We start from the raw sequence: 11,785 nt of genomic DNA on the forward strand, positions 1-11,785 counted from the left end.
AGTGCTTTATTGAAACAAGGCCCTAACAGATGACTCTTCAAGGACTTTAAGCACAGCCCTTCCCACATCCTGAGATTAATAAGTCAGAGGTGGCTTTGTCCTTGGTTTAGCTGCTTCCATGACATTTCCTCTTCAGTATTTCCAAACATTTTGTCCAGACAGACAGACACACACATACTTCGGCCACAACCTGTCATGCTCACTGAAATGATCCTGCTCAGCAGTTTGTAGGTGCAAGGCATTATGCACCTACGGCTATCCATCTGTTCATCCATCTGCGACAAACAGCAGTAAGTTCTGACAAGTCAGGTGCCAGGGCTCACAACAGTTGGGGCTGGGATTCCAGTGAGGTTAAGGATGCAGGCCTTAGCCCTTGCCCAGCGGTCCCAGAGTATAATAAGATCCCTTTCTGAGACAACAGAAGACAGGCCAAGTGGGTAATTAAGGTTTGAGTTTCTAACACCAACTGGACAGCGGGAGCCTAATGGGCAACTTTGGGTGGGGGCAGCCCTCCCTTCTTCTCTTAGGGTGACTGCCTGACTACCTGTGAATGTCCTGAGATGGGCAAAAAAATGAGACCGACAAATCAAGCATGCAGGTAACACTGAAACAGAAAGAGTAAGAGCTTATGTTTGTGCTGCAGGTGTACATAAGGAGGGACAGGAAAGAGGGACTGAGAAAGGGGGATACATAGATATACTTAGGAGTGTGGTGAGGGCCAGGGCCCAGTGCTGACTCCCAAGGCAGGGAGGAGTGTGGCTCTGGCCCATCCTCGGGACTATAGCTTTCCCCCAGCCTCATATATACAAACAAAGCCCCTAGAAAAATGGGGCCTTTTCTGGACACAGGAAGACAAAGGGTTAACCCCAACAAGGAAGGAAAAAAAGCAAAAAACTGCTGCTGGACATAAAATACTTCCTTTGAGCTGGACTTAATCCAATTTCACTAAGTCAACAGGCTGGGTTCTTCCAGGCACCGGGGTGTCGGTAGGGAGGTGGCACCAGGATATGGAGTATGGTTGGAGTGAGGCAAGGGGACCGGGGCTAGGGGCAGATGGACAGGACACCCTCACGGTCTTTCCCTGGACAGTGCCTGGGGCCTCCAGCAGACCCTCAGCCCTACAGGGCCCTGGGTGGCTGGTGCTCAGGCTACCCGAGACAATGAAGGAAGGTGAGTCCGTGGCTGGCCTTTCACTGGTCCTGCAAGCGGCTGCAGAGCTCCCTCCGACTCCGCTCCCCAATCCAGCTGCGCGTCTTGAGGCGAAAGGTCTTCAGCTTGTCCTTGAAGGCCTCATGGTTCATGGGTCGATAGTCCTGGGGCTCACAGAAGGTCTAGAGCAGGATGGGAGGGGTCAATCAATATAGGGAAATGAATAACTTCAGGAGGGGGAGCAGCCTTCCTTTCCTTCTCTCAGGGTGATGTCTGGCCAAGCCCTGTCCCTGCAGTCTAACCCTCCCATGGAGGCTGTGGCCACCCCTGCCCATGGTACCGGGTGCTGTGGGAAGAACTCCTTGTAGCCGCCTTTGAGGATGTACATCTCAGGATAATAGAGGCTGGGGTAGACATTGATGGCCCGATCTCGTTCCCTGATGTAACGGCACCTGGGACCAACGGGTATGGGGATGAGAGCTGCGCGTGCAACGAGATGGACATCAGGGAACCTGTTCCCCACACCCACTTCTTTGTGGGCCTTGGAGAACCAAGGAGGCTTGAGTGCAGGCACTCTTTGATCAGTCTGGCTACTGGGTACAGATGAGGCTGGGGAGATGGAAGGAAGGAGGAAAATCAAGGGGGCCTCTCTGTTTCTAGAAGGCAGTTGCAGAATCTTTTTTATTAACATATGGCCTGGACCTGGAAAGGGGAAGCAGAACAAAGAGAAGTTGACAAAATTCAAGAGATACATCCAAGAGGTCTGGACAAGACTTGGTGACGGCATGAGGTGAGGAAAGGACATTTGAACACTAGAAGGGTCATTGTCACTGAGGACTGGGAAAGGGCCCTTAGATTCTAAGAACACTGCTGAAGGCTTGGAACCAGATTTTGTCGGGGTGGTGGTAATGGATGGAGGGTGAGGCCTGATGGGAAGGACAGTCAGAGGGAGACAGGAAGAGGGTGCCATGCACAAGGAAGCAGGGGTGAGGTCTACTCCAGGTGATCAGATGAGACAAGAGGCCCAGGCCAAGGAGAAGCTGGGCTCAAGGCTCTTGGCCATAGGACGGCTCCAGCACCCACTAGCTTGGGAGGAGCTGAGACTCACATGCGGGGCCCACGCTCAGATGAGAATTCACAGTGGAAAATGAGGATAATTCTCTTGTCCAGGCCATGAGGTGTGATGGGGCTCTGAAGCAGGAAGATCTCAGCATCCTGTTCCAGGGGCAGGTTGACGGCACTCTGCCAGAGTGACTAGAAGTCAGGTCATAGCCCTGGGCCTGGGTGGCAGACCCCTCCCCTCTGCAGTTCCCGTATTTCAAATGGATGACCCCACCTCTTGCTGGGCAGACCCTTCCCCACAAGACAGCTCTCACAGAGGAAGGACAGAACTGGTGGGTTTTAGCACCTTGTCATCATCTCACCTTGATGTGCCCGCCTTCATACTCATAAGGGTATCTGCAGTCCACAACCACAAACCGCTCCACGATATTGTTGAATTTGCCCATCAGCAGGGCCACCATCTGTAGGAAGCCACAGAAGTAGGTCCCAGCAGGTCAGGTTGGCAGGCAGGGGCTGACCCCTAGCCCTCCCCTCTCCTCCCTTCCCCTCCCCTCCACTCCCCAGTGCTTGCAGCCTATTCCCAGGGAAGGCTAATCTGCATGTACCGTTTCTGGTGAGATATACTTGAGGTCTTGGTGCTTTCCGTCCACCGTTTGTAGGAGGAAGGCCTGAAGGGAAGAGGGGAGGGATACATTGAGAAAGAGAGGAGGAACAAAGTGAAATGGTTAAGAGGAGCATGAAAAGGATGGAGTTTCTTTCCCAAGCCCAGAGGCTACACCTGATTTGACCTTCGATTCAGCTCTGATTCCCATAGCAACTGAGAGGCACCTCTTGGATCTGATACCCTGGGAACAACCTTCCAAGGGTAAATGAAGGGGAGCAGAAGCGATGGACTCTGGACTCCTGCCTCCTACCCACAGCTCTGCCAATCCTGGGGATGAGGCTTGAGGGGGATCAAGCTAGACATTAGTTTAGAAATGTTTTCCAAGGTGGAGATATCACTGATGCCTGGACATACATGAGGTAGAGTCAGGAGACCAAGGAGAGCCAAAGAGATGAGTCTAGGTGAGTGTAAAGGATAATAAAATGCAAAGGACAAAGCAAAGGAGCCTCTGGGGAGAGAGGGCAGCACTGAAGCAGCTGCTGGGCATGGGGAACAGTCAGTAAGGGGTGGAATGTGAGGGTCTCGCCAGCTGGTACCTTGGAATAATCCCCAATCAGTTCACGATGGTCACTGTCCAGGATGTTCTCAATCTCGTCATGACACAAGGACTTGGAGCGGAGGACACGGGCTTTCTGTGAGACAGATGGCAGCCAGGGTTGGGGGGAGGCTATCTCTCTGTGCCTGATCTGGCTGGTACCCCCCCTTGCCTGCATGCTGGCTGAGAAGGGCACTCACAGGCTCCTCAGCCTCCCACTGTTCCTCCAGAGGGGTCACACTTCTCCTCCGTTTGTTCTGTATGGGCAGGTCCTTGTCCTGGGGCCGCTCCAGCCTCTTGAGGATGGGCCGGATCACACTGCAGGGCATGGATGGAGAGCGGAAGAGCCGCTGGCACTTGCTGTACATGACGAGGTCCTGGCAAGGGTGGTAGGTTGGGAATCAGAGTGCTGAGCTCCTGCTCCCCGCCAATCCCACCTGGAGGGTAGGGCCCCTCCTCTCCAGGTTCTCAGGGGTCTACACCAGAAGCTCACCTGCTCCTCTTCCTTTTCCGAAGTCTTGACCAGTGGGGCACTAATGAGGCTCTCCATGCCTGGGGGGACTGAATCATCATCCTGAGGCCAAATCAACAAAGATAAGGTCACACCCCAGGCACCGGGCAGACCCCTCAGGCCACAGTCCTCCAGCGCAGCCTTCTCTGTTCTCCCAGCCCCTCCACACAGGGCAGGCCCCAGAGCCAGGAGATGGCAGGGGCCCCTCACTGCCGGGGCTTGAACAGGGCCATGAGAAGCATAGCCATGAAGGAGAGCCTGCCCTCTGTCCTGCCCATCCTGCCCTCACTGCAGCACCAGCCACCTGCTCTTCTCTGACCGGCCAGAGGTCAAGCTGTGACTCAGTTACCCGCAATTCTTCTTCTGACATTGGAATAAGGTCATACATAGTCTTGCTGCAGGAGCTCAGAGCTCTGCTCTTTGGGAGATCCCAGGGAGGGAGATGTAGGGTGCCTGATGGAGCAAGGCTGCTTACCTTTAAGTCATTCTCCAGGATGTCCACAAACCCATCGTCTTCATCAGGAGACAAAGTGGGGGTCAGGGAGAAGCACTGGGCCATGGGACTCAGCTCCTCTACCTCCATCTTCCGCTCAGGGGTGAGACACTTGTGTGGGCAATGGACAGACACAGGCTACTCAGGGGTGGGGACCTGAGGCAGTACTCACCCCTATACTTCTGAGAAAAGGTTCCCCCACCTCGGGCTCAGAATCACCCTCCCAACGCCAGGCTGCCTATGGGGACACCCGCCCTGTGTACACGCCTGCCCTGCAAGTCGGCTCTCCTGAGGTACCATCAGGTTGGGGGCTGAACTTGGCCTCTGGGCGAAGGCTTCTCTGCGACTGGTCCACTCAGCCAGAGCATGGGCATGGCTGGGATGTGTGGGCATCTGTGGCATCTTGAAGACAAATCCATCCTATGGGCAAGATGGGGACAGGGAGTGGGTGGGCATCATCAAATGCCAGAGAACCATCCCAGCCCACCCTCTGCTCTCCCCAAAGTGTTTCTACTCTGGCCTGCTGGAAGCGCACATTCTCTTTGTCCTCCCCAGAGCTGTGGGCAGGTTGGCCACGCGCCTCATTCTTCTTCCAGCTGCCAGGTGCTTGAGAGTTGGTGATGTTCCGGAGCACAGGGCTATGGCCCAGAAGCCTCACCTAGGGAGCCAGGAGGGCAGCAGGTGCTGAAGGTTACATGTCTCTGGCACCAGCCCAGGCCCTACCTTCTCCCATCCCTCCCCTGAATCCACCTGCTCGCTCATCCATCTCCCAAACCCCATCTCTCAGAGCCAGACCAAATGTACCCTCTAGGAGTCGAGCCCCAGAACCCTCCTGCCCTTCCCCAGTTCTGGCCAGTGTGCCAGAGCCTCCTGTCAGACCTCAGAGAGCCCTCACCGGCAAGGACTGGAAGCGTCGGATGGTGAGCTGCTTGCTGCAGAAGGAATCAGGGACATGTCAGGGCTGGAGAGTCCAAGACCATAATGGAGAGCACGCAGGATACCCCTCCACCAGAACCCTGTGCACTGCCCCCCATGGAAGGGTCTGGGAGAGAGCACCCAACCCATGTCAATGGGGTGAGGGGGACAGAGGTAGCCTGTGGTAGGTAGACCACCAGAGCCTGCAAGAAGGCTGAGCACTTACTTTCGAATAAACCGGCTAGCTGCCTGGATGGTCTGTTCAAACCTAGGAGAAAGAAGAGTCCCATGCAGCCCACCTCCCAAGACAGCCCATCACCCACCACCAGCATCAGGTCCCCAGTCCACAAGTCCTGGGGACTAGGGCTGGGGCCAGTGGAAAGAGGAAGTAGGAAGAATGTCAAGCATCTGGGGACCCAGGTATTGGGGAGGGGGAAGATAAGAGGCAGCCCTGAATGGAAGAGGGTCCAGAGAATGGCAGTAAATGAGAACAGGTGGGGTAGGTCAAGGGTGGCTGAGCGTTACCCAGACAACGTTCACGCCAGCCTGCCCACAGGCCTTCCACCTGTATGCAAATCACCTCATGGAGGCCATTTGGCCACCAGGAAAGGCATTCATCCATCCCCTAATGACAGGCTTTGGCCAACAATGTGGGTGTCTCCAGGGGTTGGATGCCAGCAAGGCTGGGCTTCCCTCCTCTTGTGTGGGGCTGTCCTGGCTCCCTCCAGGACAGGGACATGGTTTAGTGTGCCCCAGGATCAGCTACAGACTGCCATGCCAGACCTCCTAGTGACAAATGTGTAAGGTCACATCTTCTTCTCCCTCCTATGGAATTTTTCAGGACCCAGCCTCTGTCCCACCCCCTCCTCTTGCCTTTGGAGAGACCAGCAGGCAAGGAATTCCAACAGATGTTCCTTTTGAGGCTGGAGCACAAGCTTCTGTAGGTAGGCCCTACCCCCCTAGCTATGTTACCAGAGACCACCTGCCATGCGAGGCTTTGTGCATCTATGCATGTACACACACACACACACACATACACACTCACAGACACATGAGTTTCTTTCTGAGAAACTGTGTAACAGTCAAAGCAGGTGCAGGGGGGTTGGGGGCAAAATGTCAAGGGGTTGGCCCCAAGGTATATGTATGGGGTGGCTGTGCCCAGCTAGCCTGGCATCAGGACTGACCGATTTCATTGGCTTCGTTTCCAATCTGCACCTGGGCCCTGGGAGCAAAGCAGGGACAGCTCTGTGTTGCCACCAAAACCTAACCTGTGGTCTCTCTACCCAATTCTCTCCCCATTTCCTGTTTGTGAACACACCCTGCAGCCCAGCCCAATCTGATCAAAGGCAGTGGGAGGAAAGACAGCCACTGCCCTAAACCCAAAGCCATAGTGCCCCAGCCCAGGCTGGGGGGGTGGGGCCCAGCTGTTCTCACACTAATGCCTGGCAGCTGCCTTCCCTGCTTTGGCTCGAACAGCTGGATGGGAACAGCTGTGCTCTGGAAGGTACTACTCCTACCCCACAACCCTGAGCAGAGCCCATAAGCTCCCTCTCCAGTCCTTCTCACAGAGGGCCTGGTCCAGGAATGGAGGGTCAAGTGTCACTAAAGCCAGAGGTTGCTGATAGGATGGCCAAGGGCTAAACCAGCCTGCAGCAACTGTTTTGTTTGGCCTACAATGATAAAAGTTTTGGATTAGTTGGACCATATTTTAAAAGGGTGATATTTCACACACACACACACACACACACACACACACACCAAAATGTGTATAGGCAGAAAGGAAAACAACACATACCAGGCCTATATTCTCACAAGGACTAGCTGGCATCAAGTATCTGCTGCTCCCAGAGGCCACTGTCCCCACCACCCTGGCCCTGAGCCCACTCTCAGCTGCTCCTGTGAGGGCAGACCATTCTCTGAGACAGGAAGCAGAATCCCATAACTTAAGGTCAATTAGTTCCCTGATATGTGAATCCAGAGAAATCTGTCCACTCTCCCAGGCTTCCCCAGTGAGTTCATGCTAGAGCTGGGATTCCCAAAGGCAGATGCCAGCTCCTTAGTAGTAGGGAATCCCTCTTCTCTACTCACGTCTGCTCCGCCATCTGGGGGTCCATGGGGCTGGGACAATCCATGCCGAGACCTGAGGGGATAGAGCATTTGGTTTAAAAGTAGTGCCATTTCTGCACTCTTTTCCCCACCATGTTCCAACCCTATGCAGAAAAGGGAAAAACAACCTGTTTCTATTTCCGATCTTGACACATTCAAAATGAAGAAAAATCCACCCATGGACCCCAAGGGCTGACACTAACCCCCAACTGCCCAGGGCTCCACTTCCCATTTACTATGGAAGCACCTCTACATGGTTTTTAGAGCAAAACTCTGCTAAGCATTTTTCTTGAACTGGCTTGAGATAATTTGTTCTGGAAGAGATAACAGCTTTTTTAAAAAGAAAATATTATAGCTGACGGGCAAGTGAGATGAAATAACCAGCTTCTAACCCTAATGTCTCCCAGGTGAGGCTGTGGTTCCGGGGCTTTGGTTTTAGATAGGTGAGATCTCATCGCCTGCAGAGGGCCCCACCCAAGCAGCAGCTCTGTCATTCTGGGCTGGATGTGGTGAGCCCCACCAGAGGTGTGCAGGGGGAGGCTTCTCAGGTCCCCAGGTTGTTGGAAGGATGTTAGTCTGATTGGCAAGGAAATGAGGAGGCTCAGGCAGCCCCCCAAACTCCCCTGGCACCCCTGGGCCTCACCTGCATCAGAAGATTCAGAGGACTCAGACGACAGGGAGGATGCAGACGCTCGCCGCGGGGACAGGGATAGGCATGTGAGCAGGCTGCCTACCTGACTCTTTGGGATCTCCCTGGGAAGGGAGCAGGGACCCAGGGAAGCAGAAAAGTAAATGTGGGGTTCAAGGGCTGGCTGGCCCGTGTTCCCACCAGTCACCCACTTCTGAAGGGCCCATCCAGCTTCTGCACTGCCCCAAGGGAGGTGATGACATGGAAAACCTGCCCTTTTCTCAGGCCAAGGCAGGCTCCTTCTACAGAGACCCTAAGTGTCTTCTCTTTGTTGATTGGTTTAAGAAAGATCCTCCTGGGTACAGGGGAAGGTGAGCCCAAGAAAAAAAGGAAGGAGGTGGGCTGGGGATCATCCTGAGAGATGGTGGGGCAGCTGAACAGCCCTAGAAAGCCTTTAGGCTCCTACCCATCCACAAGCCTTCCTGGAGGAAGTGCCAAGACTTAGGTTTCCTTTCTCCGGAAGACAAACCAGCCTGGACCCCGCAGACTAGCTCAGGGAGTAGGACCAAGCCCAGGAGAGAACTAGGGGTAGAGGGAGAAGGGGCAATGGACATAGGAGAACTGGAATGCTCTGCCACCCTCAAATTCCCCCTCCAGGCTCACGACCCCCTGTCTGGGTGGCGATTTGGACAGAAATTAGGGAGGCAGCATGGTGGAGGCACGCTGAGGAAGGAGGAGGAAGGGAAAAAGAGGGTCTTTAGAGTCTTGTGCTGTCCAAGGGCAGGTCACCTGGAGAGCGTGAGCAGCACAGTCCTGGCCTCACCGCCCTTGTCTTCGGTTCCCAAAGCAGGCTCTGCCCGGGACGCCTCCCCACACTGCCTCTCGGACTCGGATCCCGTGCCAGGTTCCCCGGGAGGCCCGGGCCCAACACCCTCGTGCCGACCTCACAACCCACACCCGGCCTCCTTGGGGTGCCCTACCTGCCGAGCCCGGCGAGGTCGTGCATAGTCTGGGTGAGGGTGGCGACCGGCGAGGAAGTGACCGCGCGCTCCGGGGACCCCAGGAGGCCATGAGCTCCAACCCGGAGGCCCGGAAGGTGGCTCGGACGCTCGGCGCCACCGCACTCGCCCGCCGGACTGAGAGCAGAGCTCGGCGCGGCGGGGTCCGGCTGGGGCAGCTCCATCGTGGCGGAGACCCGCAGAGGCTGGCCGGACGGCCCGGCGCCGGGAGACCCACAGCCACTGGGCACAGCTAGACAGGACCAGGTGGGGAGCGGGCCCGGGGTGGAGGTGGGGGTAAGGGAGGAAGAGCAACGGGGCCGGAGCGAGGGAGGCGAGGGAGTAGAGGGAAGCAGGGAGGGTGGGGAGGGGTGGAGGGACGTGGGAACTAGCCACTAGTCCGGGAAGCCTCTTGCAGCAGCTGCCACCTCTACCTCCTTATATATTCGAAAAATAACAGCGGCCGCGCCGCCGGACGCCACCAATGGAGGCGCGGGTTCAGAGGAGGGCGGGACCGAGGGAAGGGCCAGCGTGGTTTAGTCTCAGCCCCTTTCACCCAGCGCGCCCCGCCCCCGGCTAGACCAGCCTGGCCCCGCCCATTCCAGGCCTTGGGGGAAGCCAAGGAGTTGGGGTTTCTCCCGCCCCCTACCCCAAGGCAGGGCCCAAGAATGCTGGCTCCCCAAATTCTGCTTCTCGGGTTGTGGTTTGGACTTACACACCTCCAGCGGAGAGGCCTCAAGGGAAACAACAACCCCTAGGGGGACTCAAGAGGGACTCCCGCGGTTTAGTATCGATTACAAGCACGAGTAGACACTGTGAGAAACACCCCTGCAGGCGTTTGTCAAACTCTGTTGCACTCTGCAGTGTTCACCACTTTACAGAAGGGGACGTTGAGACGTGGAGAAGTTCATTAACTAGTTCAAGGTCACACAGTTTGGCAAGTGGCAGAGCCGAGATTCTCTCCAGGCACCTCTGCTTGTGCAGCGTCCCTGCCCCCACGACAAGGGGCCCGAAAGCTAACTCCCCAGCGCAGGAAGGGAACCCGCGGTGGGAGCCAGTGGGTAAGTGATGGATGCTTCTGGGGGCCCCAGGTTAGATGTGACACCAAGGGGTCCAGTTTTCTCCGGTTGCGCCAGAGGAGGCTCTAATGGTTGGCCTAGCCATTGGGCTTTGGCGGTGAGGGCCGAGGAGGGTGTGGGTGACCTCAAAATCCGGTTATGGAGGTACCTCCTGCCCATTGACAGTTTGGCTAATGTGGTGCCAATGGGCAACACATTGTTTAATTGGCGTTTCTTTGATGATCTGAGAGGCTGAATTTGTCACTAGATTAAACTGAGCTCCTTCTAATTATTTAATCACCTTCCATCGAGCCCGCTGTTCAGGAAGGAGGCTGGAAGGCTGTACCCAAAATCGCGTGGGCAGTAAGCAAGCAGCTTTTGCATCCGTTTTCGCGGGGAAGAAGTGGTCTCCTTCTGGGAGGGGCACAGCTGGGGAAGGCAGGAGCTTCAGCCTTGCGCCCCTTCCCGTGTAGCTCCAACCATCGGACCATGTCTTCAAAACGGAGGACCTGTCGGTCGGGGTTTGGGCTGGCCAGAGGACAGACGTGTAGAGGGAGGGGATGGGAAGACCCCAGTGCCACCTCAGAGGGATGACCTGGGTGGGGATCGTGACTTTTCCTTTCTCAACATTTTGTCCGGCTCCTGTACTGTGCCAGGACCTATGCTGTGTGCTGGGCAGGAGGGCTGAAGTTTGAGGTCAAGATCCAGCGCTGGACCTCCAAGATTCAGGGCTGTGACTGCCCTGAGAGGCTTCCCACGGAGAAGACCAGAAATAAAACTGCCCATGAGGGTTGCACTTGCAAATCAGCTTAGCAGGGGTTACCCCACAAATGCTTTTATAGGGTGTGCAGAGGTGGTGGTGGGGGAGAAGGCAGTTATAGTCCAATCCCTTAAAATCCTACAGTCATCTCTGGGCCAGTGAAGAGGAGCCAGTACCACAGAGGGATCGTTTGAGAGCATCCCACACAGCTCTGTGCTTCTTCCTGAATCTCCTTTTGTCAATTAGATTATCAATTGTGTTCAATTAAAAAAAGTCTTGTCAAAAATAATAAGCTTAAAGAATTGCAAACATCATAGTAAGAGGATCGATTCCACCCATCCAATGACATTTCTGGGCAGAAGGCTCTGTCTTCCCATGGAAAGGAATGAATGACCTGGCACCAGACTGTATACATCAAGCACAGGGCTCAGGTAAGGGGTCTGGTGTGACCCTGGAGTATTGGCAGTAGGACAAAAAATTAACACATGCTTGTAAAATTCTTCTGCTTCTCCAAGTCTATTCCCAAAGAGCATCTTTTTATGTGGGACTAATTTTTTGCTATTTTTTTGGGGGGGGGACTGACATGTGCAATGGTTTTAAAAATTGGTACATGGTACCAAAACTCAGACAAAGGAGAAAATTCAAAAGGCACAAAAAGGTAGTGAAAATTCAGTCTCCCACTCCACACAAACCTTCAGGACCCCTCCCCAGAGGCAGCCACTATTATAAATTTGTTGCATCATCTATAATAGTCCAAGCCAATAAAAACATAATGCAAGGCACAAATATGAGCCACATATGTAATTTAAAATTTTTAGCAGCCACATTAAAAAAATTAAAAGAAACACTAAAAATGCATGATTTTATTTAACCTAATGCATTCAAAATATCATTTCAACATATTAT

General features: G+C 54.6%; 1 protein-coding gene and 1 long non-coding RNA gene across 3 annotated transcripts; one reads left to right on the top strand and one right to left on the bottom strand.

Annotated features, from left to right (window-relative positions):
- Nucleotides 1-334: 334 nt before the first annotated feature.
- On the bottom strand, nucleotides 335-9,418 carry CDC25B (cell division cycle 25B). Of its 2 annotated transcripts, XM_090286091.1 has the most exons (16): nucleotides 9,044-9,418; nucleotides 8,079-8,188; nucleotides 7,418-7,469; nucleotides 5,556-5,597; nucleotides 5,310-5,346; nucleotides 4,929-5,072; nucleotides 4,712-4,834; nucleotides 4,397-4,525; nucleotides 3,904-3,984; nucleotides 3,611-3,787; nucleotides 3,412-3,507; nucleotides 2,817-2,879; nucleotides 2,574-2,672; nucleotides 2,258-2,391; nucleotides 1,490-1,601; nucleotides 335-1,331 (listed from the first exon to the last, which is right to left on the bottom strand). In XM_090286091.1, the coding sequence occupies exons 1-16, from the start codon at nucleotides 9,244-9,246 to the stop codon at nucleotides 1,191-1,193; spliced, it is 1,743 nt and encodes a 580-aa protein (XP_090142217.1). In that variant the 5' UTR covers nucleotides 9,247-9,418; the 3' UTR covers nucleotides 335-1,190. The 2 variants fall into 2 exon arrangements, with proteins under 2 accessions (XP_090142217.1, XP_090142218.1); XM_090286092.1 differs by lacking the exon at nucleotides 8,079-8,188 and having other exon boundaries at nucleotides 9,044-9,193.
- Nucleotides 8,862-11,403, top strand: LOC150003293 (uncharacterized). Its single transcript, XR_016512755.1, has 3 exons — nucleotides 8,862-9,328; nucleotides 9,926-10,122; nucleotides 10,776-11,403. It is a non-coding gene; the product is annotated as an uncharacterized LOC150003293 (long non-coding RNA).
- The last annotated feature ends 382 nt before the right edge of the window (nucleotides 11,404-11,785 follow it).

The sequence above is a fragment of the Furipterus horrens genome, unplaced genomic scaffold, assembly GCF_987537825.1.
Source record: "Furipterus horrens unplaced genomic scaffold, mFurHor1.1.pri manual_scaffold_8, whole genome shotgun sequence".
NCBI lineage: Eukaryota > Metazoa > Chordata > Mammalia > Chiroptera > Furipteridae > Furipterus > Furipterus horrens.

Bases quoted from the DNA above. Each gene is read 5' to 3' on its own strand.
- CDC25B (XM_090286091.1), bottom strand. From the start codon at position 9,246: ATGGAGCTGCCCCAGCCGGACCCCGCCGCGCCGAGCTCTGCTCTCAGT. The intron at 5,073-5,309 runs GTGAGGGCTCTC...CTGGCTCCCTAG, and splicing joins GACGCTTCCAGTCCTTGCCG to GTGAGGCTTCTGGGCCATAG. The intron at 2,392-2,573 runs GTGAGATGATGA...TCACTCTGGCAG, and splicing joins ATGAAGGCGGGCACATCAAG to AGTGCCGTCAACCTGCCCCT.